The sequence below is a fragment of the Orcinus orca genome, chromosome 10 (assembly GCF_937001465.1).
Source record: "Orcinus orca chromosome 10, mOrcOrc1.1, whole genome shotgun sequence".
NCBI classification, from domain to species: Eukaryota; Metazoa; Chordata; class Mammalia; order Artiodactyla; family Delphinidae; genus Orcinus; species Orcinus orca.
In genome coordinates, this window is record NC_064568.1 from 5,173,700 (window position 1) to 5,196,207 (window position 22,508).

At 48.8% G+C, this 22,508-nt stretch overlaps 1 protein-coding gene and 1 long non-coding RNA gene across 2 annotated transcripts in view; both read right to left on the reverse strand.

Annotated features, from left to right (window-relative positions):
- Positions 1-22,508, reverse strand: part of LOC117203218 (uncharacterized) — a 360,640-nt gene that overhangs the window by 11,184 nt on the left and 326,948 nt on the right. The gene's annotated exons all lie outside the window — the stretch shown is intronic.
- The window catches only part of SYN2 (synapsin II), a 216,248-nt gene continuing 196,282 nt past the window's right edge, over positions 2,543-22,508 (reverse strand). The window contains exons 11-13 of the mRNA XM_049715554.1: positions 9,855-9,915; positions 6,007-6,238; positions 2,543-3,442 (exon numbers count right to left, since the gene is read on the reverse strand). Coding sequence (XP_049571511.1) covers positions 3,307-3,442; positions 6,007-6,238; positions 9,855-9,915 — 429 coding nt within the window. The 3' untranslated portion in view covers positions 2,543-3,306. The remainder of the gene's footprint in view (positions 3,443-6,006; positions 6,239-9,854; positions 9,916-22,508) is intronic.

A 22,508-nucleotide genomic window follows, 5' to 3' on the forward strand; every position in this document is an offset into this window, starting at 1 on the left:
CCAATTTATGTTTTAATTCCTCCACAAGAGACAGTGGTTGTTTCCATGTTTCACTAACAATGCTGTGACTAACATTCTTTTAGTTGCCTCCTTGAGTGCTTGTACAAGAGATTCTCCAGAATGAACGTCTAGAAATGGAATTGCTGAGGCATAGGGTATGTGTATTAGGTACTGCCAAATTGTCCACTGAAATGCCAGTACTGACAAACGTTCCCACTTGCAATGTGTACGAGTTCTGTTTCTCACATTCTCACCAATCCTATCAAGCTTCACATCTTTCCAAACTAGCATTTTGACTGCATTTGCCTTATGACACTCAGCGCTTTCTACTTTAAATCTGTTTATATGCTACCTCCCCTACTGGCTGTAAACTTTGTGAGGTCAGAATCCTTGCTTAATTCATTTTTATATTCGTCCCCAAGAATTTACTGAGCTTAGTAAGTATACAATAAAGAGTTATGAACAGATACATGATAAGCAAACTGAATTCATTTTGACCCAAGGAGACGCGGATTCGATGATGGCAGGGATAAAGTGTCTATCTCTATTCATCTGGGGTGAGGACGTGGGTAGGGAATCCCCATCAGCTGCAGTGATGGTTGCACAGTGGTCAGAAGTGGCTGACAGACCAAAGGTTTCAAGATCTATAGAGGACTCTCTCCAACCTTTGGAGATCCCAGCTTTAGAAAATTTTTTATCATGGTATTCAGCAGCTATTTATTGATTGTTGGGAGTAGCAAATTTCCCAGTCTCTGGGGCCATCTTTTTATATACCAAGAGTGCTGTTTCTGAATGGAACTCCCCCACCTCTGGCTCCACCCCATTACTAAGGGTTGGATAGAATCCATGTGTCCTTTGGACTAGGAAGCTGCCTCCCCCTTTTGACACCCCAGCAGTTCCAGGCTGACTCATTTTCTAAATAAGCCACTTGTGGCTTTTGGTCTGACGTCACGTGTGGAAGAATGAGTAATTTTTCAAGAACCAGAGTTATATTGGATCAGAATAAGATACACTGTGTATGTTACTCATAGTTCTAGGACAAGGGGTCAACACTGGTAACAAGTACCCTAACGTTCTCCCACCCCTCATTTCCCTGGGGCCAAGGGATAGAGAAAAGGCGAAGGAAGGAGGTGCGTATGGATGTGAAGAATTTTGGTGTACATCTCTAATTTTGTTATCACATTATGTACAGTTTAATAAAATTGTCTTGCTGCCTCTGCTAGATTAAGTAAAAGTAATATAGCAAAGTAGGCAAGGCCATGGGGCTCCGCTGCTTGGGTTCAAATCCCAGCTCCACCACATACCAGTTGGGTGACCTTGGGCAAGTTATTGACTCTTGATTTGCTTCCATTTCCTCATTTGTAAAATAATCAAAAGACAATAATAGTGCCTATAATGTAGGGTTGTTGCGAGGAATAAATGAACTCATATATATGGATCACTTAGGATTGTGCCTGGAACTTAGCATGCACTATGGAAATATTAGTAAATATTTCCTTGAATCCATCACAATGTTCATGCTCGTGTTAAATGCTCAATAAATGCTTTTAGGTGAAATGAATTCATCTTATTAAAACATACTTGGAACTGGGGGATAGAAGTGACTACAAGTGGTAGACTCTTGGTTGGAAATGGAAGGAACCATAGAGATCAATTCCCTTGAGCACAGGTGTTACCTGCCTGCCCCACTTTTGTTTTGTTAGTTGTTTGTTCCCTAGTTACGTGCACTGTGGTGGGATAAGGGCTGCCCCCACCAGGTGTCACTCAATGGAGGTTCTACTTGCTGTTTTCTAAGCGTAGGAAGAAGGCACAAGTCTACATCCTCAAACCCTGGAAGCATGGGCTGAGTTAGAAAGGAGACCCTGGCACCAGAGAACTTCATTCTCTGACTTCTCAGCACCTACTACTCGTGAGGCGTTAGCAAGACAGCGGCATTAGGATGGGTGTTATTTTGTCGAGTTGTTAGTAGGATGGGAACACGTGTAGGAAATTATTTAGATAAGATGTTAGTATCAATGCAGATGTGGTATGCATTCTCACAGCATCTGTGGCTTTTTGGGAACATACTCCTGAGTCCCAAAGAAGCCACAGTGAAACCCCTCGAAACCCGCCCTCTATCACAGACTCCTTCAGGATGCCGGGAGACTGGCGGACCCCACTCACGAGAGCAGGCCCATCCTGCCTCATGGGCGCCTCCGTGTGGGTTTTAGCTGAGGAGACTGATGGGCCAGACAAGTAGCTCCAACTGGGCCACTACGGAAGCCAAGATGCTATGCTTATTAGAAAGGCTCCACATTCAGTACAACTGGTAGAACTGCTGAGTTACTGGGGAGGTGTCAGGAAGCGCAGCCTGGGGGGCATCTAAAGGACAGCCGTATTCTCAACCGTTGCAAAGACAGTCACACACACACCAACACAGCTTCACCCGCCTGGGTTTTTCTCTTCCCTATACTCACGCGCACACACACGCACGTGCCTCACGTACACTCTCTCAGTCAAAAGGGGGGTCTCGGGGAGACCTCACGGCTGAATCAAATGCTGGTTAATGCTGCTGCTTTTATTACACCAAACGTCTTAACATTTATTTGGAGAGGAACACAAAACTTGGCATACTGGCATGCATTCTCTACAGCACAGTTTTGGAGAAGCTCAAGATCACTGCACCCCACACAGGAGAACAACGCCGGAGGTGGCAGGGGGACTGTAGGTTCTTGATCTCTCTGGTCAGCAGACTACAGGTGCTTCACTACCATAGCAATCGAGGAATCTTGTGTGCTGGGCAGGTGTGTTTTCAACAGCTAAACAGGTGTGACAAGGGATCCAGGTGTGGGTGAGTCCCTAACACTTAGAGCCGAGAGTTATTCTGGGGTAAGTATATTCTCCCCAAACAGGTAGCACTGACTACAGGGGGGCATGCTTAGCACTGCATCTGAGCTCGGTTAAGCAACCAGGTGTCCTCAGTGAAGGGAATCCTGGTTTCAAAGGAAGAATAAGACATGATGGTGCTATCACAATAAGGCCACTAAAGTCACAGCGAACGAGGATCTCAGAGGAAGCTCTCACGACTACAGGGAAGCAGCTCTATCCTCTCTGACGTCAGGTGCCCCTCGCTGGGTAGGCGCCTGCTCTGAGACCTTCACCTGGTCCTTTCTGAGCTGCAGCACATCACTGAGCGCAACAGAGCAGAGGAGGGGGCCACACACGTTAAGGTCATGGGACATCACCACCAAGTGTGGCTGACTGTTGTCGGCAAATGTCTTGGATTCCTTTCCCGGTTGGGCTGGGTGCCCCTGTGTGTCTGGAGAGCTAATCTGAAAAGAGGCTGGCAAAGGACTTCCTCAAGCTCCGGATGGTCTCTGCCTTGGCTTCATCCTCATTGGCTGAAGACCGGAAGAAGGAGGACTCAGAGAAGCTGAAGGCATTTGTCAGGGACTGCGACTTGCTTGAAGATAAAAACCAGAGAGAATGTGAGAGGGTGGTGTTCCCAGTGAGGCAGGGAAGGACGGTGACACGAGGATACACGACCGGAACGCCCACTCCCACCCCAGGGAGACTGGGTGGCAGAGGAGAAAGCCAGCATGGGGCATGCTAGCAGGCCCCTGGGAGGTCTCTGTGCTCTTTTCTTTACCTGCAGTGCTGCTCAAACAGGAAAGGATGGAGGCAGCGTGGGAGAGAGGGAGAAGGGGGAAAGAGAGAAGAGAAGAAGGAGAAGGGAAAGAGGAAGAAGGGGTGGCTCAAGGCTCTTCCTTTCACTTAATGCTAAAGGGCCCACAGGCTAAATTTCAGGGCCCCAACTTGGCAAGAACTAATCCAGGAATCTCACACCCTTCCCCTTGGATGAAACGTAGCAACCAGGGGCCAGTGGACTCTTGTGCTCTCTTTCTCATCAACTGTCCAGTAGTGCAGCCAGCATCAGAAGACCTGGGTCAAAGCCTTGGTCCCGCCTCTCACTCACTCTTGACCTTAGGAAGCCATGTGCCTCTCTGAGACTCGGTTTCTTGTTTGGTTTCTTAATTGTGTTATGTAGATGTCTGGTAAAATGATCGCTAGGCCTTTTCAGCTCTTTCTTTTTTGCTTTTTCTCTGATTCCAGAAGAACCTTTTGACTTGGCACGAACTCTAACAACTCCATTTACCATCCTTACAATGGGCGTAATCGCCCTTGCAGCCTTCCTCAGAGGAGCCTAATATGAGGTGTGTGAGTTTCAGGGTGTCCGGGGCAACAGAGATACACATCAGGCCTACACAAGGTTACTGGGTAGTTTTCTAACGAAAAAACCCAAACTGCACACATTTTAGGGACCAATTTTTCCCTTGAGACACTAGTGAGTCAGAGAGAAAAACTGTGAAGGCAAGAAGGTGGAGGGGAGGCCAAGCCAACACTGCAGGAGAGGACACGTGGTCTGGCGTCTCCATGGCCGTCTTCTCTCCTTCTTGACTTCTGCTTGTCTCCTTCCTGCTGGTTCCTGGCTCCAGAACTCCTCTCCCAGTATCTCAGCACTCCCAGCCCTCCCCTGAACTCGGACACAGCCCCAGAAACTCCCTTCTGCAGGGGCGTGAGCCTGTCTCTTCTCCCGCAGTGGCTGAACAGCTGCCCTGCCTTTCACTGGGCCTGCCTGGGATGAGCCCCAACATGCTGGCCTCTGGGAGCGGCGACTCCTCTGCATGCACAGGCCGGGGGCACAGGTACAAGCCTCCCGCTTGTCATCAGAGGCTGGCTCGATTCAACAGCTTCAGCCCAAAGGCGGTGACAGCCCACAGATCTGCCCTCAGACTGGGGCCAGAGTTGGCTCAAGAGAAGGTAGGAGAGATTAAAAAGTCAGCTGCAGAAAACGACGGGGTTGAGGGGAAGGTGTGAGGCAGGCGAGACATGAAATGTACCCTCGGCCAGAGCTGCGGAGCAAGGCCGGGGGATGGCCCTCCCATCATACAGGACTGGAAGACCCAACGGAAGTGGTCATCCGGACCACCCGAGCCCTCATCCTGGCTCTGCCGCTAACTAGTAGAAGGGTTTTGACAACATCAGATCTCTCTCAGCAGTGTTTTCTCATCTGTGCAGTGACTAGAGATGATCTCTGAGTGGCTCATCTGAGTCCCAAACTCGACAGCTCCCTGTTCTCCGTCCCTGAGAGTTTCATCTCTTTACTGAGATGCACTCACGGAACGCTTCCGATCCCCCGGGCCGTGGCTGTCTGTGCTGACAGTCATGACAGAGGTCTGTGGTTGGGGACCTTGAAGAGAGCCGTCTCTGGTTCTGGGGGAGGGTGGAGCTGAGCACCCAGGTGCTGTCCCTACCAAATGCAGCTATACTGTTTTCTAGGGGCCCTCAGTTCTGTCCTCTGAAGCAGGATAGCGTGACAGGGGTTTCTAGGGTTACTGTTGGGAATGAGCGAACCCAAGAGGATGGAGTTCCTCAGGGTCTCTATATGGGCCTCTCCTCTGATGACCACACCAGAAACCAACCTCCTTCTGACAAAGCTGAAGGTAAAAAGCTGAAATGGATTTAACTACTTCCCCCTTTTCCTTCTGGGCAGCCTTGCTGATTGGCACACCCTAAACTGTGAGTCAGAGGCAGAAAAGAGAATTAAATTTTTTTTTTTTTTTTTTTTTTTAGAAAGAGAAAGACACATATACACACAGAGAAAAGGAATGGAAAAAAGAGTGGGAGGGAGGATTAAAAAAAAAAAAAAAAAACCCAAACCCAAAGCTCATATAAGAATGGGAGAGGGGGTAGTAACTGCTTTATTGCCACTCCCCAGGAAGAAAGGGGAGGGTTTGAGCTTCTAGCTAGACCTTAAGACTTTCACTTCCCTCTTTCTTGCCCTCCCCAATCAACCCAACCATGCCCCCCACAAAAAAACCCACCAAAACCCAACCCCCGAAAAACCCCACAAAAATATCTTTAGGAGGAGGTCTGATTGAAGGTGCTTCCTAGCAGCTCTGGAGCCCAAGGCCTGAGAGGAGGGGCAGGAAGAGGGGAGGGAGGAGCTGCTGAGTCGTCTCTTACTTGAGCTGTGGGTGAGGCTGGGGCTTCTGTGGTGGAGCAGCCGGGGGTGGCTGGACCTCTGCCAGGGAGCTGCCGCTGGAGGGTGCATCTCCGTGGGTGGTGGGGCCGCCCGAGGAGGAAGAAGAGGAGGAGGAGGAAGAAGAGGAAGGTGGCAGCGACGGTCCAGGGGGGAGCCGGCGTGGACGTAGCACCTTGCCTGGGGGTGGCATTCCTTGGGGTTGCCCAGGGCCCCCTAGGTTCAGTACAAGAAAAACTTCATAATTTACCCATATCAGAGGGTTTCCTTATTAGAATCTATGTCCCAAAGGGTGTGGCTATTTAATTACCAAAGGATAAGCTCATGACAAGAAGCCATCCGAGGCTCTGAAGGGCTCCAGAGCAGGCCCCCGGTTACCCTCAGACGTCGCCGCTACACGCTCCTCCTCACACTCACAGCGGCTCAGTCACAACAGAAGTCGGAGCATGGGGAAGAAGCCATGGGATGAGCGGCCCCCATCAGAGGTGAGATCTCTTACGGAAGGCCCCCAGACCACAGGGACCACCCCTCTCCCCCAGAGGTTCCTCAGGTACAGGCCAACCTGGCCCACGGTGTACTAGGAGGTCTCAAGTTCCTCATTGTTATTTTGGAGTCGGCCTTAGTCTGTCCTGCTCCACGCCTGCATGTCTGATTGCCGTACCCCCAGCAGGGCTTCCTTTCAGCATTAAGTCATGCCCATGACTGGGACCTTTCGTGTCCAGTTGCCTCTTAGTACCATCCTCAGGGGCTCCAGTCCCTCCCAGGTGTATGTGGTGAAATTCTCCAGAAATCCAAGTCCCATTCTCTCCCTGGAGATGTTGTGAGCACCATTTGGCAAAGAAGAGGCCCCCCCAAAAGGACCAGGATCCCCTTCTCCCAACATGAGACAGAAAACCATGTGGTGACCTGGAGATCTCATTTCTCAGTCTCAATCCCAGAGTCCACGTTCACGTGCCCACTGGAAGGAGCTGGCTTACAGAAACTCAACGACAGCTAAGAGTTGTACTGTAACTTAGTTTTCTAGAAACCCCAGGACACCTGTACCCTCTGGAGAGGCAGAACTGTATGTCTATACCACAGTACATCCATGATTGTAAGCCAGTTTCCCCTCTACACGGCATGGACTCCACTTTATCATCAATGACCAATGAATACCAGGGTGAGTTACATATAAATAAGTAAATAAGTAAATGAATGAAATTTTGCATGTTGAAGAAGTTCTAAGTTCAAATCAGAAAACTAGTGAAGATGGTAGATTAGCAGCGCATTTCATATTAACCAGTTTTTGCCTCTTCCAAAGTTTGACATCATTTGTATCAGCATTGTCTTGTAAAGTACTGCAGGTTGATAGCTCAGCCTCTTGTACCAGAAACCTGAGTGCTTTCCCAACTGCACAGAGATGCTTGAATAGCCAGAAACTTTACAACTTAACACTGAAGACAGATATAACTTTTCCTTTATTGCACATTAAGCTGTACAGGAGTCACAAAAGAGAGGTACTTCAATCACACTTCCAGCATTGGCTAAGGGTCTCCCCGCTGGATTGGTACAAAAAAAGGCGACAACATCAGAAAAGAAATGGGTACAAAACACCTGAACGGCAATCCTATACTGTGACACGGATGCCCCAGGCCACAGAGTTGTCCTCAGCATGCTGCCTGAGGGCACAGGACAGTCAGGGTGTGCTGTCTGCTTGTGTTCGGCCCTGGGAGGGAGCCCTAGTCCCTTTCTCCCTCACCTGATAGACCATGGCTGACACCACCACCCTGGAGCCTGACTAAATTCAAACGGCAACTTCGTATTTGTGGCTCACAAATGTCACATGAAAAGCACCTGAATGTTCACACGGATCACATGCAAAGAAGCAACACCACCGTCAGCTCACCGCTTGGACAAAAATAAATTAAAAAAATAAAATGTATTCCTCCATTCTGGGAAATGTTTCTTTATTCCTTTCTATCATTTCATCAGATTGGGAGGTATTTAAGGACCTGATTCTTATGCAACCCACCTGGAAGTGCTTAACTGCATATATATGTATATATTTACAACAGATCGACTACCATCGGCATCTACATCGTCTAAGGGAGGAATCGCGGACAAGAACATTCACACTCAGTGCATTTCCCTGTAGCTCAGAATTCGCCAGCAATCACGACAGAAACTAGGGCACGTGCCCCTTGACACAGAAATCATGTTACACACCACCAACACCAGTTATTCCTCAAACCTGGCAATCCAGAAAGGTGACATGTCAGTACAGAAGTGAGAGGGAATGCAAAAGTAGAGCTAGAAGCACTTCTTCTAAAAGGCAAACTGCTGGCGTGAACTCCCACAGCCCACGGTGCTAGAGGAGGCCACTTGATGCCCGATCCTGGTCTGGCCAGGACATGGCAAGATGAGGCACTGACCCGAGGCCTGGTCTAGTAACTGCCTCATCCCTGCCCAGGAGCTGCATGGCGGAGGAAAGAGGACAAACGGGTGAGGGCTCTTTAAGAGCCACCCCTGTGGAACCACGGCCCCAAACACACAAGCTAAAATCTGAGACAGTCCCTCTCAGGAAAGATAAAGCTCTTCATTCTCTGGACTCTGGAGGGCTTTTGGAACAGCTGACAGCGAAAGCAGGTGCCCACCTCAGAGCTCTGGAGGCAGTGTACCCACTCGAGGGAAACGGCACAGTTTCGATTCGCTCCCATGTCGTGATGCCTCAGGAGAGGCCAAGAGAAGAATGGTTGAATCCTTCCCAGACTTCTCAGTAGCTCCCTGCCTTCTACGTCCCAAATTGCTAAAGAATTATCTCTGTACACAGTAAGCTTTGGGGAAAACGAAGCAGCCTCAGTTCCACAGAAGCGCACAGATGGCCAATTCAGAAACGGCAAAGTAGAAACAACTTACAGGGACTAAGATGAACACAGGGAGAATACTCACAAGTTCACTTTGATATTGCACATCAGCGGCCCCATTTTTTTTTTGTGTGTCTAATCTCATAGCTAATTAGTTAATAATAAAACGAAGGGTATACTGGGATGTCAAATACAGAACACGCTCCTGGAAATAGCTTATTCTTTATATTTCACGTCATCACTGAAAACACAAGAGCTCTACAGGCACGGCCAGCTTATTCACATAAACTCAAATGCACCAAACTTTAGCAAATGGAGAAAAAGATGGATGCCTTCAGATTCAACGGATGAAGCTACGGAAATAAGACCTCGAAAATCTCTTAAACTTCTATCTATTTACCCTAGTCATGCAGAAAGGAAGCAAAAAGCACAGTTCATTGAAGATCCCAAGCACACTCACGGAGGTAAGCAGGGGGTGGGGGGCAGTTTATCTGAGTCTGGGGGGAGAAGGAGGGGAGTTGGGTTTTATTTTTGTGGTCTTTGTTTCTCCCCTGTCCACCCCCCAACCCAGTCCTATTTCACCCCACATTATGTAATGAAAATATACTATCAAACCACCCAGAAGCTAGTCACACTGAACTTGGGAGAGGCACAATTCTTTTGTACACTGTTGACAAACAGCCCTGGAATCACAAGGTATACAGAGAAACATAAGTGAGCATTACAAGCACGAACAGGAACAGGTAAACAACCAGACAGAGGCACTGACACTGCATAGGAAAAACACAGTCCAGTCAGCCTTGAAAAAACGCAGAAATGGCACCAATGGGAGGGTCTGTTGCTCCCCTCCCCGCTTTCCTTTCTTTCCTTGTTTGTTTTTGGCTTAAAATTTCTGCTTTGAAAACTTAACTACCAATCGCTTTAAGAAGCTTGGACTTGTTTTGGCCCTACTGCAATGCCATTACAGTCGAGAATATACTGTAAACAACCTTGGGGGGCTGGCCGCTGAGGTGGGGTCTTGCTCGAGTCCGGATCCTTAAGTGTTCCACTCTGGAAGACAAAAATGCAAGAGAGATACAAACAAAACTCCAAGCAGATTCCAAAGAGAAACCCTGTGGCTCTGTGGCAAGGCTGCAGAGGGATCCGGTGGGATCCAGCGGGACCTGGCCCAGGGGCTTCTGCTGTTCCGGAAACGCCTCAAAGGGACTCTCAGCCTCTGGGTTATTGCTGGGGCCCAAGTGTACACAGCCTGGGGCTTAGAACCACTCTGACAGGAGTGTCTGACACCTCCTTACCCTCTTTTCATTTCACTCCCTTGTAGACACTCTTTCTAGAAGCTTTGAGACTTCCAACAGCATCTGCTTTCTTCTCTGGGGGCTGCCCAAGGCCCAGCTCCCCTGGCACTCACAGGCCCAGCTTCCTGAGGAAGGATCAACACCAAACTCCCGAGAGTGGCTGGAGTGCCAGCGGGGGCTGCACCAGGTGGCTAGCCTAGACTTGGCTCACTTCTCCTGTGGAGTTAACTCTGGGGTGGGATCAGCTCTGGGGCTGACCTAGGGGTCAGAGCCACTCTTTGGGCTGGGCTGGAACTCCCACAGGGAGGGACTTGAAGGAGGGGGCAGTCTTTTGTGTCCCAGGACCCTCCTTAACCAGAGGGAAGGAGTAAGATGTTAATGTTTGTAAAAGTGCTCAAGGCCAAGCTGTTTTTCCCTCTCTAACAGCATAATTGCATTTTACCCAACAACATGGCTCTCCTCCCAGGCTTCCTCTCCTCCCAGCTGTGATTCTGATTATGCCCCAACGGGATCAAAGATGCATGTGACTTCAGTTTGTCTAACATTTGTACCAAAGGCAGTGAGCATTTGGGGCTTGAATTTGGCAAGGGGGAAACGCTCCATGAAGCCTGGGGGCTGCCGAGTGTGCAGATGGTGATGCCAAAGAGGGAGATTCGGGGGCTTCCCTGGTGGCGCGGTGGTTGAGAGTCCGCCTGCCGATGCAGGGGACACGGGTTCGTGCCCTGGCCCGGGAAGATCCTACATGCCGCGGAGCGGCTAGGCCCGTGAGCCATGACCGCTGAGCCTGCGCGTCCGGAGCCTGTGCTCCGCGACGGGAGAGGCCACAACACTGAGAGGCCTGAGTACCGCAAAAAAAAAAAAAAAGGAGGGAGATTCGGAGGCAAGGCTGTGAGAGGCTCAGAGTGTCTTCAGCACACCCCACTTCCTCTTTCACTGCTCCTCTCCCTTGTGACAGGCCCCCCAGCCCTACTCCCACATTAAAACTGTTCCCCATTCCCATGGGCCTCCGATCTGGCCTTCAGGCCCGTTTTCAGCTCCACTACTGGGAGAGCAGAAGCGCTACCCTCTCCAGTATTATGGTCTGTTAATGACAGCACTGCTGTCACAGTTCTACTAACAGGATCTCAGATAGGAGGCAGGGGGCCTTTGAAATGTCCTGGTGCCACTGCATCAGAGGGTGCCCATTCTATGTACAATCCCGACCTCTCACAGATCACAGCAAGAACACCCACACTTCCTTTCCTTTCTTCCAGGGACTTTCATGGGATCCACGAGGTGGGTCTGAACCCCGGCAATGAAACACCCACACCCAGTAAGCCAGCTAGGGCCCACACCATCCAGTCAGCAATCGAGACCCATCAGTTCTTCCTTCTTGGCACCTAAGATTCACCATCTCCTCTTGACCAACTCTGGTCAGGCCTGTATCATTTCCTGTTTAGACTACTAGAACAGTCTCTCAAATCTTCAGTCTCTTCTCCAATCGATGTTCTGGATACCTATTATCCTCTTAAACCCCTTCTCTAATTGTATCAGTTTACTGCTCTAAATAATTTATAGCTAACACTACATAGCTGGGTAACATGATGGACAATTTTATGCAGTATTTCCCTTAAACCTCACAACAGCTCTATGAGGTATCAACATCCCTAATTTTTAGATAAGGAAACTGAGGGCCAACTAAGGCAGGTAATTTGCCCAGGGTCGTACTGAGGCAACTGGCATGTGAGCCCAGGCAGTTTGACCTTCTCTTCCCATTGCCCACAGGATGACGTCCACATTCTTCAGGCTGACACCAGAAACTTGCTTCAGCATGGCTGGACTGGCCCTTCTAGCCTCTCTCCCTCATGTTCTAAACTTACCTCCCTCATGTTCTAAACTTAGGCCACTCCAATGTTTATGCTAAATACCCTTCAGAAATACCTTTTCTCCTTTTCTACCAATCCAACCCAACATATCCTGGAGGTCTAAGTCAAATTCTACCTCATCCATGAAATCTCTCCTCTGATTGCCCCTTTCAATTCTGATCTCCTCTCTGAAATCCTACAATAGCACTTAATAGACTGTCTTGTTATCCTGAAGGCTGGGATGCTGCTGCTAGGGAGGCCGCCAGATCCTTGAGGGCATGGGCTATGAGTCTTCATCTTCTCATGAATTCCTAACAATTACAGTGCCCATTCCTTTCCAAAGAAAAATTGGGATATATGGTCTGATATGGTAACTATTTATTAAAAAGGTAAAAATACTTAAAATTGGGAGTATTTTGGAAAATTTAAGACTATCGCCATTTTACCAATGTCATCAAGCACAGGACTGAGCACGTAAGAGGTCCTTAATAAATGCTTATTAGATAAATGACCATGCAACAACAGCGAAGTCCAAAACGGGAGTAGAGTAGAAGTCTTTTATGAGAAAAACGTTGTTAAACCATAGATGTTAAACCACACTGTATTGGATATCAACTCTGATTAGCAGCTCTGAAAATGCTCAGGTTAGCGAATTAAACATGAGGCCTGCTCCATGTGCCTGCATATTAGGTGCAGAAGGGAAAGTCAAAACAAGTCTCGAAGAAGCAGAAATTGTTTCCTTTTCTTACATCAAGCCTGAGTAATCCAGTCATGGTAGGGATACTTCAGTCCCAAGAGTTCTTTCCCATTGTGAGCTCTACTTTCTCTTGGCCTGGCTGCCAACTGGAAGAGAAGTCTGCAGGATGGTGTTTGGTAATGGGCGCACAGGATACCAGGGCTGCCTTTTTACCCAAGCTGGGTGTCAACCCCACCCAACACACACACACATACACACACACACTGCTGTTGGGTCTCCAATAGTAAGTCTTTAAGATTGGGCAGCAGAGTGACTGAGGAATTTGGGCTTTGGGGTTAGGAAGACGGTGGGTTAAATCTAAATCTCCCACTTACTAGCTTTGTGACATCAGGCAAGTCATTTTCCCTCCTGCACCTGCCTTTCTTCAAATGGTTTCTATGATATAAAGTGAGGTTACCTATTTATCTACCTACTTACCTACCTACCTATCTATCTATTGAGACATCTATCGAGAGATATCTGTAAGTACCTGTTCCTGGCAGGTGCTACAAAAGATACGACAGATGATGGTAATGGTGATGCTGACGAGGCCTTTTCCTCTGAAGCTTTGTTGCTTCTTAGGTCTCACTCTCATAATGGAATACCCCCTCATACAGTTTGTGCAGCCACTAGGGGCACTTGCCAGTCCCCTCCCCCAGGGCCTCACTTTGTACCACTGACAGCTGCCAATGATTCACCTCAGACATTGATCAAGAGCAGCTTAAGATGCTCTCCTCCCAGAGAACTGTTATCTTCAGAGACGGTTATGGAAGACCATAGGGCACAAGGTTAGAAGAAGGGCCAGTGGGCAAAAGCTCCAACAGGTAGACTTTCACTTACAGGAAGAACTTCCTATAGTAAAAACAGTGGAAGAGGCTGTCTTGGGAGATGGGTATGTTCGTGCAGAGGCTAGAGAATTACCTGACAAAGATACAGTAGGGAATATACCTTTATGGAATATGAAATAGATTAGATGAACACTACAGTTTATCTTCCAACTCTGAGAACCTATGAGTCCAGGAAAAAACTTTAAAAATCCCACAGATTAAGCTCTGATGGGGAAACTCACAGCATGAGCTGATAGGGGTAGTCATACCATGAAGCCTGGTCCCGGCTCTCCTCAGCCTCAGAAATATACAAACAAGACACCCAAGGATGAACTGAGCCCAAAAGTTCCCTTCCAAAAGCTTCAGCGGAAGAGCTCCCAGAAACCTCCTTTGCACTGGAGCCTGGGAATGTGCCTTGGCCACCCCTGTCTGGCGCCAAGGGAGCTTCTCCTGCCCCCGCCCCCTGGAGCCTGTGGACTGAAGACTTCCCAGGGGTTATGGGAGCCAGGAGAGTCCCCCAGGACTGTCCCTTGCCAGGCTGAGACTCTCTGGCCCTGCCTACAAGCCTTCTGTCTGCTGGGGCTGGGGGCCTATTCCCTATGGGGTTTGGCTACCATGGAATCTGTCTCCAGTCACCAAGAGCCGCCTGGGATGCCGCATTCCACAGAAGTCTGGCCACTCTGGCGTCACTGCCAAAGTCTGGCCTGTAGCCAGCCCACAGCAGGAACTCAGGGCCAGATTGAGCTGCAGCATTTCCCTCAGGAAGCTGAGTTGACTCAAACAGGTAAGAATGTGAGGTCCAATGCTTGTGCCCAGCTGCACACAAAAAAGGAGAATAAATGGCCTTAGGGCAGCATAAGGAAAACCCCCAAACAACCCTGGGCTTAGAGAAAGACGACAGGCTCAGAGGGTGTCAGCTTGTAATGCTGCTGCCAAAAATGTGATGCCGCTGGAGGTGCATCAGTGTCCCAGCAAGGGGAGGTCACAGGTCCACTGCTCTTTGGGCTGCTAAGCCTCACAGGAGAGCACTGTAATCATCAGTTCTGGGCACCTTTTTTAAGGTGGACACCAGTGGAATAAAATGGGTACATGGAGCAGACAGGATGGTGAGAAGTGTGAAATGACATCTTTCCTCATGGGACTTTGGGCAAGTTACTTAATCTCTGAGTCTCAGTTTCCCAAATGAGCCAAGTCTAAGGATTAAATGTGGTAAATGGGGAAGCCTCCAGGACTGAACAGAAGATCAAGGTTAGCCAAATGTAAATCCGATCAAGGTCAAGGGCTGGTGTGGGTAGTAGTGAGCCTCCTGGCATTAGTGTTTAAGCAGGGCCTGGACGAACTGTCAGAGATGCTGTGGGTGGGCTCATGCAGTCGCAGGCAGGCGACTTCTACAGGCTCTTCTGCTCTGGGCTTCCATGAAGCCCTGCATACACTTTTCGGGTCTTTAGGTGTCTGCGGTAAGAGACGAGCCCTCCTTAGCTGTGGAGTCACGAGCCCAGCAAGAATGCAGGGAGGTGTCCTGCAGGCACAGGCTTTGAGGGGAGGCTGCTGCTGCTCCCCACCCAAGCCGACCGGGCTCGGGTCCCGCTGTGCTGAGGCCACTGGCCTTAGTGACCAGGGAAGCCAGGGAGAGGGGAGTAGGAGAGAGCTGGTGAAGCACGGGTGCCTCCAGGTTGGGAGGTTCAGCACGGGGCTGTACGAGGAGGAGGGCGAGGGTTCCCCCCCCACAGCACAAGGGCCAGCTCTCTCCATTCTTACCATCTGTGTGCTCTGGTGGCGCATCAAAAGGGCCCAGTGCAGGTTACTGCAGAGCGTCCTTGGAACTGGGGACCGGAAGATCCAGCTCTCCTGCTTATAAGCTGTGTGACCTTGGACAAATCATTGGCATTCTCTTTGCTGATATGTAAAACAGAGTCAGAAATACCAGCTCAAACCGTCTCACGTAAAGGTTGTGAGGTTTAAAATAATGGCTGTGCTTTGTAAGTCATAAAGTGCCAGGTAAAGTAATGATATGAGCATCATTACTATTATTTGAGTAATAATAAATATCAATCCAAAGGCATGACGCCTTAATGGTAGGATTTCACGCATCAGTGGAGAAGATATTGTTGGGTGGGCGGGGTAGGGTGTGGACTCTGGGCTAAGCTATGCCATGCCCTCTGACTTGTATCACTGACTTGTCCCAGCGAGGTCCCTGAAGATGCAGAAAAGTCACTTCAAAAGCAGTAAATGTCAGCTCTTGAGCTGACGGGAAAGGAAATCACGGGTCTGGGCGAGAAACCAAGTCCACGGTTGAGGGTTTGTGGGTTTTTGCCAAAGGCACCTTTAATTTGCCATCCTGTGGCTTTCAGCAGACAAGCTGGGAGAGAGGAGCTCCTATCTGAGGTCCCAGCAGGCTGGAAAGCTGAGGAAGGAAAGACATTGACTCAACTCTTGAGAGCTGCTGGCCTGAGTCCAGCTGCCCCACCATGGAGGAAAGCCTGTGCTTGCTCAGCATATCTGAGACAGGAAATTGAGAAAGGGTCTCAGGGTCTGGCCCCAGGAAAGAGGCCAGGCCAAGCGCCTCGCCGGACACGCCACAGAGCTATTCTGATCAGCTCCCCAGGCCCCACTCCCCCGGTCCAGGACCCCAGGGGGAATGAGGCAGCGGGAAGGAATGTGGTCGGGAGGCTGTAGGTTCAGCCAGAGCAAAGGGGACAGCGTGTTTTCAGGCACCTTGGGACCTTTCTGGGATCACTCCTGCAGTCCCCAGTGCCCAACTGCCTTCTTCTGAAAGGGTATAAAAGGCACCCAAGGATGAGCTCCTCCTCCTTTTGTGAGGGGAATTGCTGCTCCAAGGGCAGAGCTCATCGGATTGGAGCCCTCCCATAATCAGTGATTTCCTAACGACACAAGAAATGTCCTGTGGCGCGGTCCATGAGACCTATGGGGACCCAGAGGGCCAGGTCACCCGAGGTCAGAATGTCAGCTACAAGTGATTAAAGATGTCCCTTAAAAGTTAAGACAGCCCCAAAATAGTCAGTTTCCCTGAATAGTCTGTTAAGGGACCTGGTCACTAGTGACTTTATCTGAACCTGCCTCAAATCTCACATTTTCAGCTTATCCTCACAGGGGAACAAATTCCCTAAAGCAGTCCAGCTGTGGGAAGCAGGAAGGCCTTTCCTTGAAATTTACTTTTTCTGAACTGAACGAAGCCCTCTTAGTCCCGTGTTTGGGATCTGAGTTGTGTTTCCTCCTTAACTGCATGGCCCTTTAGACTCCAATGAAACCCCTTCTCAATCTTGGTCTCCTTGTACTCAAGAGACTTCATCTTTATGAGCCCTTTGTAGCTTGAAAGACCTGGCTGGAAAGGTTTTTGAGTATCTCTTTAGACCAGAGAGCCAGTGAAAAAGGACTTGCATAATGCCCCGGCAGAGGCCAGAGGTTATCAGGCCTCAGTCCTTCAATTCGGAACACTCATCACTGCCTTTCCCAGGTCTGTGGCTAGCACACGGCCTGTATCACAGCATCTTAGATCTGGAAGGAGATTTTTAAAAGTTGCCTGTTCCAACAGCCCTAGCCCCCAGCCCAGCCTTTCACAATGTGCCTGACAAGTGGCTTGGACATCAGCAGTGACGTGGCAGCCACATACCGCTTTCCCGAGCAGCCATTTCCTCTCTTAGCATCAGAGACTTTACTCACGTCTTCCAGTAGGCTTGCCTTTGGCACCAGTTCTGCCCCATGACAGCTGTTGGAGAGCTGAAGATACTGAGTCATGGGCTCCTTGAGACTACTGCTGCTTCACGACAGCCCCTTTAACTTTTACTCATAGAACAGATCTGCCAAATGCCCCAACCTCTAGGTCTCCCTCCTCTGAGCACCGTCCAGTTAGAGTTCGTCCTTGTTATGCTGTGACCCTCAGACAGGAAGCAACATTGGAGGTGTGCTCTGATCAGCTCAAGATCGGGGAGGAGCCTCATCTTCCTCCTGGACACATTATGTGTGTTAATGTTTCCAAAGGCTGAATCTTAGAATCACTCCTCATGGGTCTAGCCCATAGCCAAACAGAAAGCCCATGGTGTCCGAAATCCCTTCATTAGCAATTCAGCCCTTTGGCTCTGGAAGATTTTACAGGAAAATAAAAAGGGAGCCATGTAATAGGAAATGAAAACAGACTAGCCGCATGAAGAAGAGCCCTAGGACACCACCTCTGCAGGCATGACCTGAAAGCTCTGTCCACCTGCAGTTCTCTCCCTGGTTCCCCCGAGTCTCAGGAGTAGCACCTCTCCAGAGCCCCAGGATGTAAGGCCCAGCTCAGATTCCAGAGGACAGACCCCAGGATCATTGAGTGTGACAGAGAGGGGAGAGCAGGCCTACAGGGAGGAGGTTCTGGAGGTAAATAGCCTAGAGGCTTTGGCCACCACTGGCCACCAGGTGTCACTGCCACCTTGAGAACAGTATCCCTAAGGCACTCCAGAGTAGAGGGTCCTTTGCCATGGCCAACTCTCAGGGCAGCCCTAAAGCCGGCAGGCCAGCCAGGCTGAGACCAAGCTGTCATCAGCCAGAGAAGGCTTTGCCACTCACCCACTCCCTGCTCTCAGAGACTTAGCGCCTCTCACACCCTCAGAACTGGGCACAGCAGGTGGCCTGGGCCCAGCCCCATGACTTTGCTCTCTGTTTCCTATAATTAACCCACTTTGGTCTAGGCAGTTGGCTGACAACAAGATAAGGGAGGCCCTCTGCTCACCTCCCCTGTCCCTAACCTCCTTTAGGCTCTCTTTTAGAGTCAAAGAAATGAAAGCTTTAATAGGGGAGCTGTAGGCAAGGAGAGAGAAGGAGAAAGAGAGAAAGGTAGACAAATGGCTAGTCATAAGTCTGTCCTGGTCTTGACCTAGAATACTGGGCAAGAAGTAGCATCTAGGGCTTGTGACTCAGGCCAGAAGCTCTCGCAGCCTGAGCTACAGAAGAAAGAGGCCAGCAAGAGGGGCCTGACCATGAGGAGTGAAACGTGAGTTAGTGGCAGCACCTGAGGGCTCAGCTCGCCATTCAAAGTCCTGGCGGGGACCTAGGTAACAGACTTTGGTTTACATCTCTTCCATTTGCACTCTACTAAAATTGTTCATAGAATCCCAACACCAACTCCAATATGCTGCTAGGCTGTTAAAGACACTTATTCCAACCGGGAACTCGTCCAACAAATATGTATTGCAACGGCAGATCAAGGAAGGGGTAGGTGGGAGTGGTTTATCACTGTTGTTTATATAGAATTGCTGTCACGTGGTGATAATAAAAAGCAGACAGATTAGTTTTGTTATTGCTGTTCAACTTTTCTACCCACGATAGACTGTACCTGGGCAGACCATGCCCCCACCCCTCCTTAGTGTACCCAGGGTACATCCAGTGGCTGCCAGGGGCTGGCCACTCTGCCAGACCTGAGGGACACAGCAGTGAACAAGCCCTACTCTTGAGGCGCCGACATTCCAGTGGAAGAGACAAAGAGACACAGATGAGAATGATCGTAGCCGACAGCAAGTGATGTGCAGAAAATTTAAAAAGGGAGGGGTGGTAGCCAGTGACTAGGTGGCAACTTTGGATTGGAGGGTTTAGGAAATATGTTATACAATCATGAAAGAGCCAGCCATGCAAAAATACGGGAAGAGCACTTCAGAGAGAAGACACAGCTAATGCAAAGGCCCTTACCAGCATGGCGAGGGCACAGCGAGCTAGGATGGTATGAGGGCACTGCATTGATCACTGTGGCCCTAAGTCTATTAACTAATTTTAAGCACATACTTTGGGGTAGGCCTGTGCTAGTCAGTGAAAACACAGACAAATAAGGCTCGAAAGTATCTGAGAGACATTTGCTAAATTAATTAAATTATGTATGTAGTAAAGAATTTGGTCTTGCCCAAAGACAGATCTGGCCTTTACTTACACCCCCCTCCCCCCTTGGAAAGTAGCCTCTAAACTCTTGGAATTTCCTGAGTGACAGGCGTGTCTCTGTTATTCGAGGTGGGGGCCCCTCAGCCCACCTGATGGTGCATGATAATGAAGTGACTCACGGTGGGCCCCTCAGGCCCCTTGGTATTAGACTGACCTCCAGGGAGGGGAAAGTTGGAGACTGAGTTCAAGGAGGTGATCAATCAATCAAGCAAGCCTACAAAATGAAACCCCAACAAAAACTCTGAAATTCAGGTGAGCTTCCCTGGTTGGCAACACTCCATGCGCCTTATCACATACGGATGCCAAAGGATAACGCATCCTAAGGACAAAAGCAGCCTTGTGTTTGGAACCCTCCCAGACGCTGCCTCATGCATCCTTCTTTCACTTATATTTGACCTGTATCCTTTCCAATAATACACCTGTGAGTATAACAGCTTTCAGGAAGTTCTGTGAGTCCTTCCAGAGAATTATTGAACCCGAGGGTGGTTTGGGGAACTATCTGAACTTCCTGCTGCTGTCAGGAGTGAGGGTAGTCTTGTGGAGGACTTAAGGGCCTTTAGACTTTGCAGCTGGGCTGACTCCAGGTTTCATGTGACCTTAGAATTGAAAGGGATCTAAAGATCATCTAATCCAATTCCATTTTATAGGTGAGGAAACAGGTCTAGAGATGGGAACTGACTTACCCACGGTCATGTAATGTCACGGCAGAGTGAGACTAGCTCCTGAGTGTCTTGACTCCCAGCGTGGTGTGCTTTCCACAGTTTTACAGTTTCTGTTGTAACTTCAAATGTAAGGCTCAGCAGAGAAAAACTCACCCTGAAGCCAGACTGGCTTTGTTACAAGGAAGTTTTGCAGGTGTGCCTGTATTTAGGGAAGCTCATTCCCTACCAGGTTTCCTGCCTTGACTCTGACATATTTCTCTTTAAAATATTTAAGCTGAAATATGTAATGTTTACAAAGTAAGGGACGTATATGAAAGAAGAATCAATGCTTTCATTGGGTGAAAACACTTTTTTTGGTAAATTCTTTCTTTGTTATTGAACTTCTATCATTTTCATATAATCTAAATTTTATTGTTAGAAGAGATCTTAGCGATTTGTTTTTGGTTCAACCCTTCATTATACACGCAAAGATGCTGGGGCAGAGAAATAGAAATCTACCAAGCTGACCTGGTGAGTCAGTGGCAAGGACAGGCTGAACTCAGGTCTCCTGACTCTCAGCGTAGCCTTCATTCAAGTCAGGATGATTTCCCTTTAGGAGGCCAAGACAGTGTTGCACACATTTATAAAAGTACTTAAGCAACCTTCACAGAATCCCAGAGCAGCCCATTTTTGTTTATCTTGCCTGGGCAGCAACAGGCTCTCTTACTCTGTCATAAATTGTTTAAGCAGCTACCAGACATTCTCTGTATTTCTCAGTGGGTAAGAGGGGAAGGGGGCTCTTGTCACTTTTCCTCTGGAGCAGGAATGAACATCAATCTGCCAATCCCATCACTGAGACAGTGTGGACTGAAAGGCAAGACTAGGACTCAAACACCTTGATCCCATCAGATTTACAAAATCATAGAATCTACTGCGGGCCTCATATTATTTGAACCGGGAAAATCTTTTTATCACCTCTAGTTAAGTACAATATTCAAATAATGGGCTTGCATCTCTAACAAGCAACTAAAGTGTGTTCTCCTAATTACCCTACCTAATTATCTAGTGACTACATTCCTGAAGCACAGGAACAGATTCTTGCACTTGGTCAGAGGCCCCCAGAGCGTGAGCCACCTATAGAAGGTGTGAAACAAACACAAGAGCTAATCTATGGTAACATCCCGCCACATGGGGCCACTCTCAACTTGGATACCCAAAGAGAGCACAGATGTTTCTATGTTTCTATGCTATGATTCTGTGATGTTCAAATGATGAGAAGATAAATGTGGGCTAATCTGCTTCTATACTAAATAATCCAGACTTTTTTATCTTGTTTGTTTGTTTGTTTTTTGTTTTGTTTTGGTTTTTTTTGCCCTCTCCCCCTCCTTTTCTTCTTTCTTACTGAAAGATTTCAAGAATCCAATTACTTGGCTCCTGATTGCAGTATAATCCCAGCACTGATCTTTAGAAAAGGGAGTGATGATCTCAAAGCCTAAGGCTGTAGGGAACCCACACCCAGAGGCTGCTTACGTAACAACACAGGTAGCCTTTACTGAGCATTTACCATGTGCTGTGCCATGTGTTAGGTTCTTCACTTCATCTGATCCTTGTAACAGCCCTAGAAAATAAGGGCTGTTGTTTAGATCTCTCCTGAGCCACGGATATGGTCCTCGTGCAAGGTCACAAAGCCAGTAAATGGAGGGTCCAGGATTCAAATCTGAATAGTTCCTGCTTCAAAGCCCACATTCTGAATCACTATTCTATTCCACCTCCCTAACTGAAGTAGGATCTCGAAAGCAAGATTGCTGAGAGATTTTCATTATAAGGGATAAAACCTGAGCCCTGGAAAGGGTAGTAACTTCCCCCCAGAGTCACAGAGCTGTTTAGGGGAAGAGCTAGTCTAGGACTCAGTTCTTGGATTCATCGTCCCAAGTTCTTACTACTCTATTATACGGTGGAGAGAAGAGTTTGGCGATACTTTTGAAAAATGAGCTACCTCCTAGATGACTGTCTTTAGCCCACTCTGGTGCCACGGGGCCTGAGGTTTCACGGAAACCTCAGTGTGGATTTCCCACTAGACCTGCAGCTGGAATACTGTCACTGTGAATGTGACTGCCTGGAGTCATACACCACAGTCAACTGGAGACAGCTGCCTCGTCTCCCTCAGGAAGGAAAGCAGAACTCGAATGTGAGTTTTACCTTGTCACTCTCGCTCAGAATGAGAGACCTGACTCTCCCCTCTCTCCAGACCAGGAGATTTCTCAGAATCACCCTTCTTTCTCTACAAATGCGGCAGACCTCTCAGGCAGGGAACAGCTAATGAGAGATCCGATCGAGCCCTTCCTCAGATACCTCCCAGTTTAAAAGTCCCAGGGGAA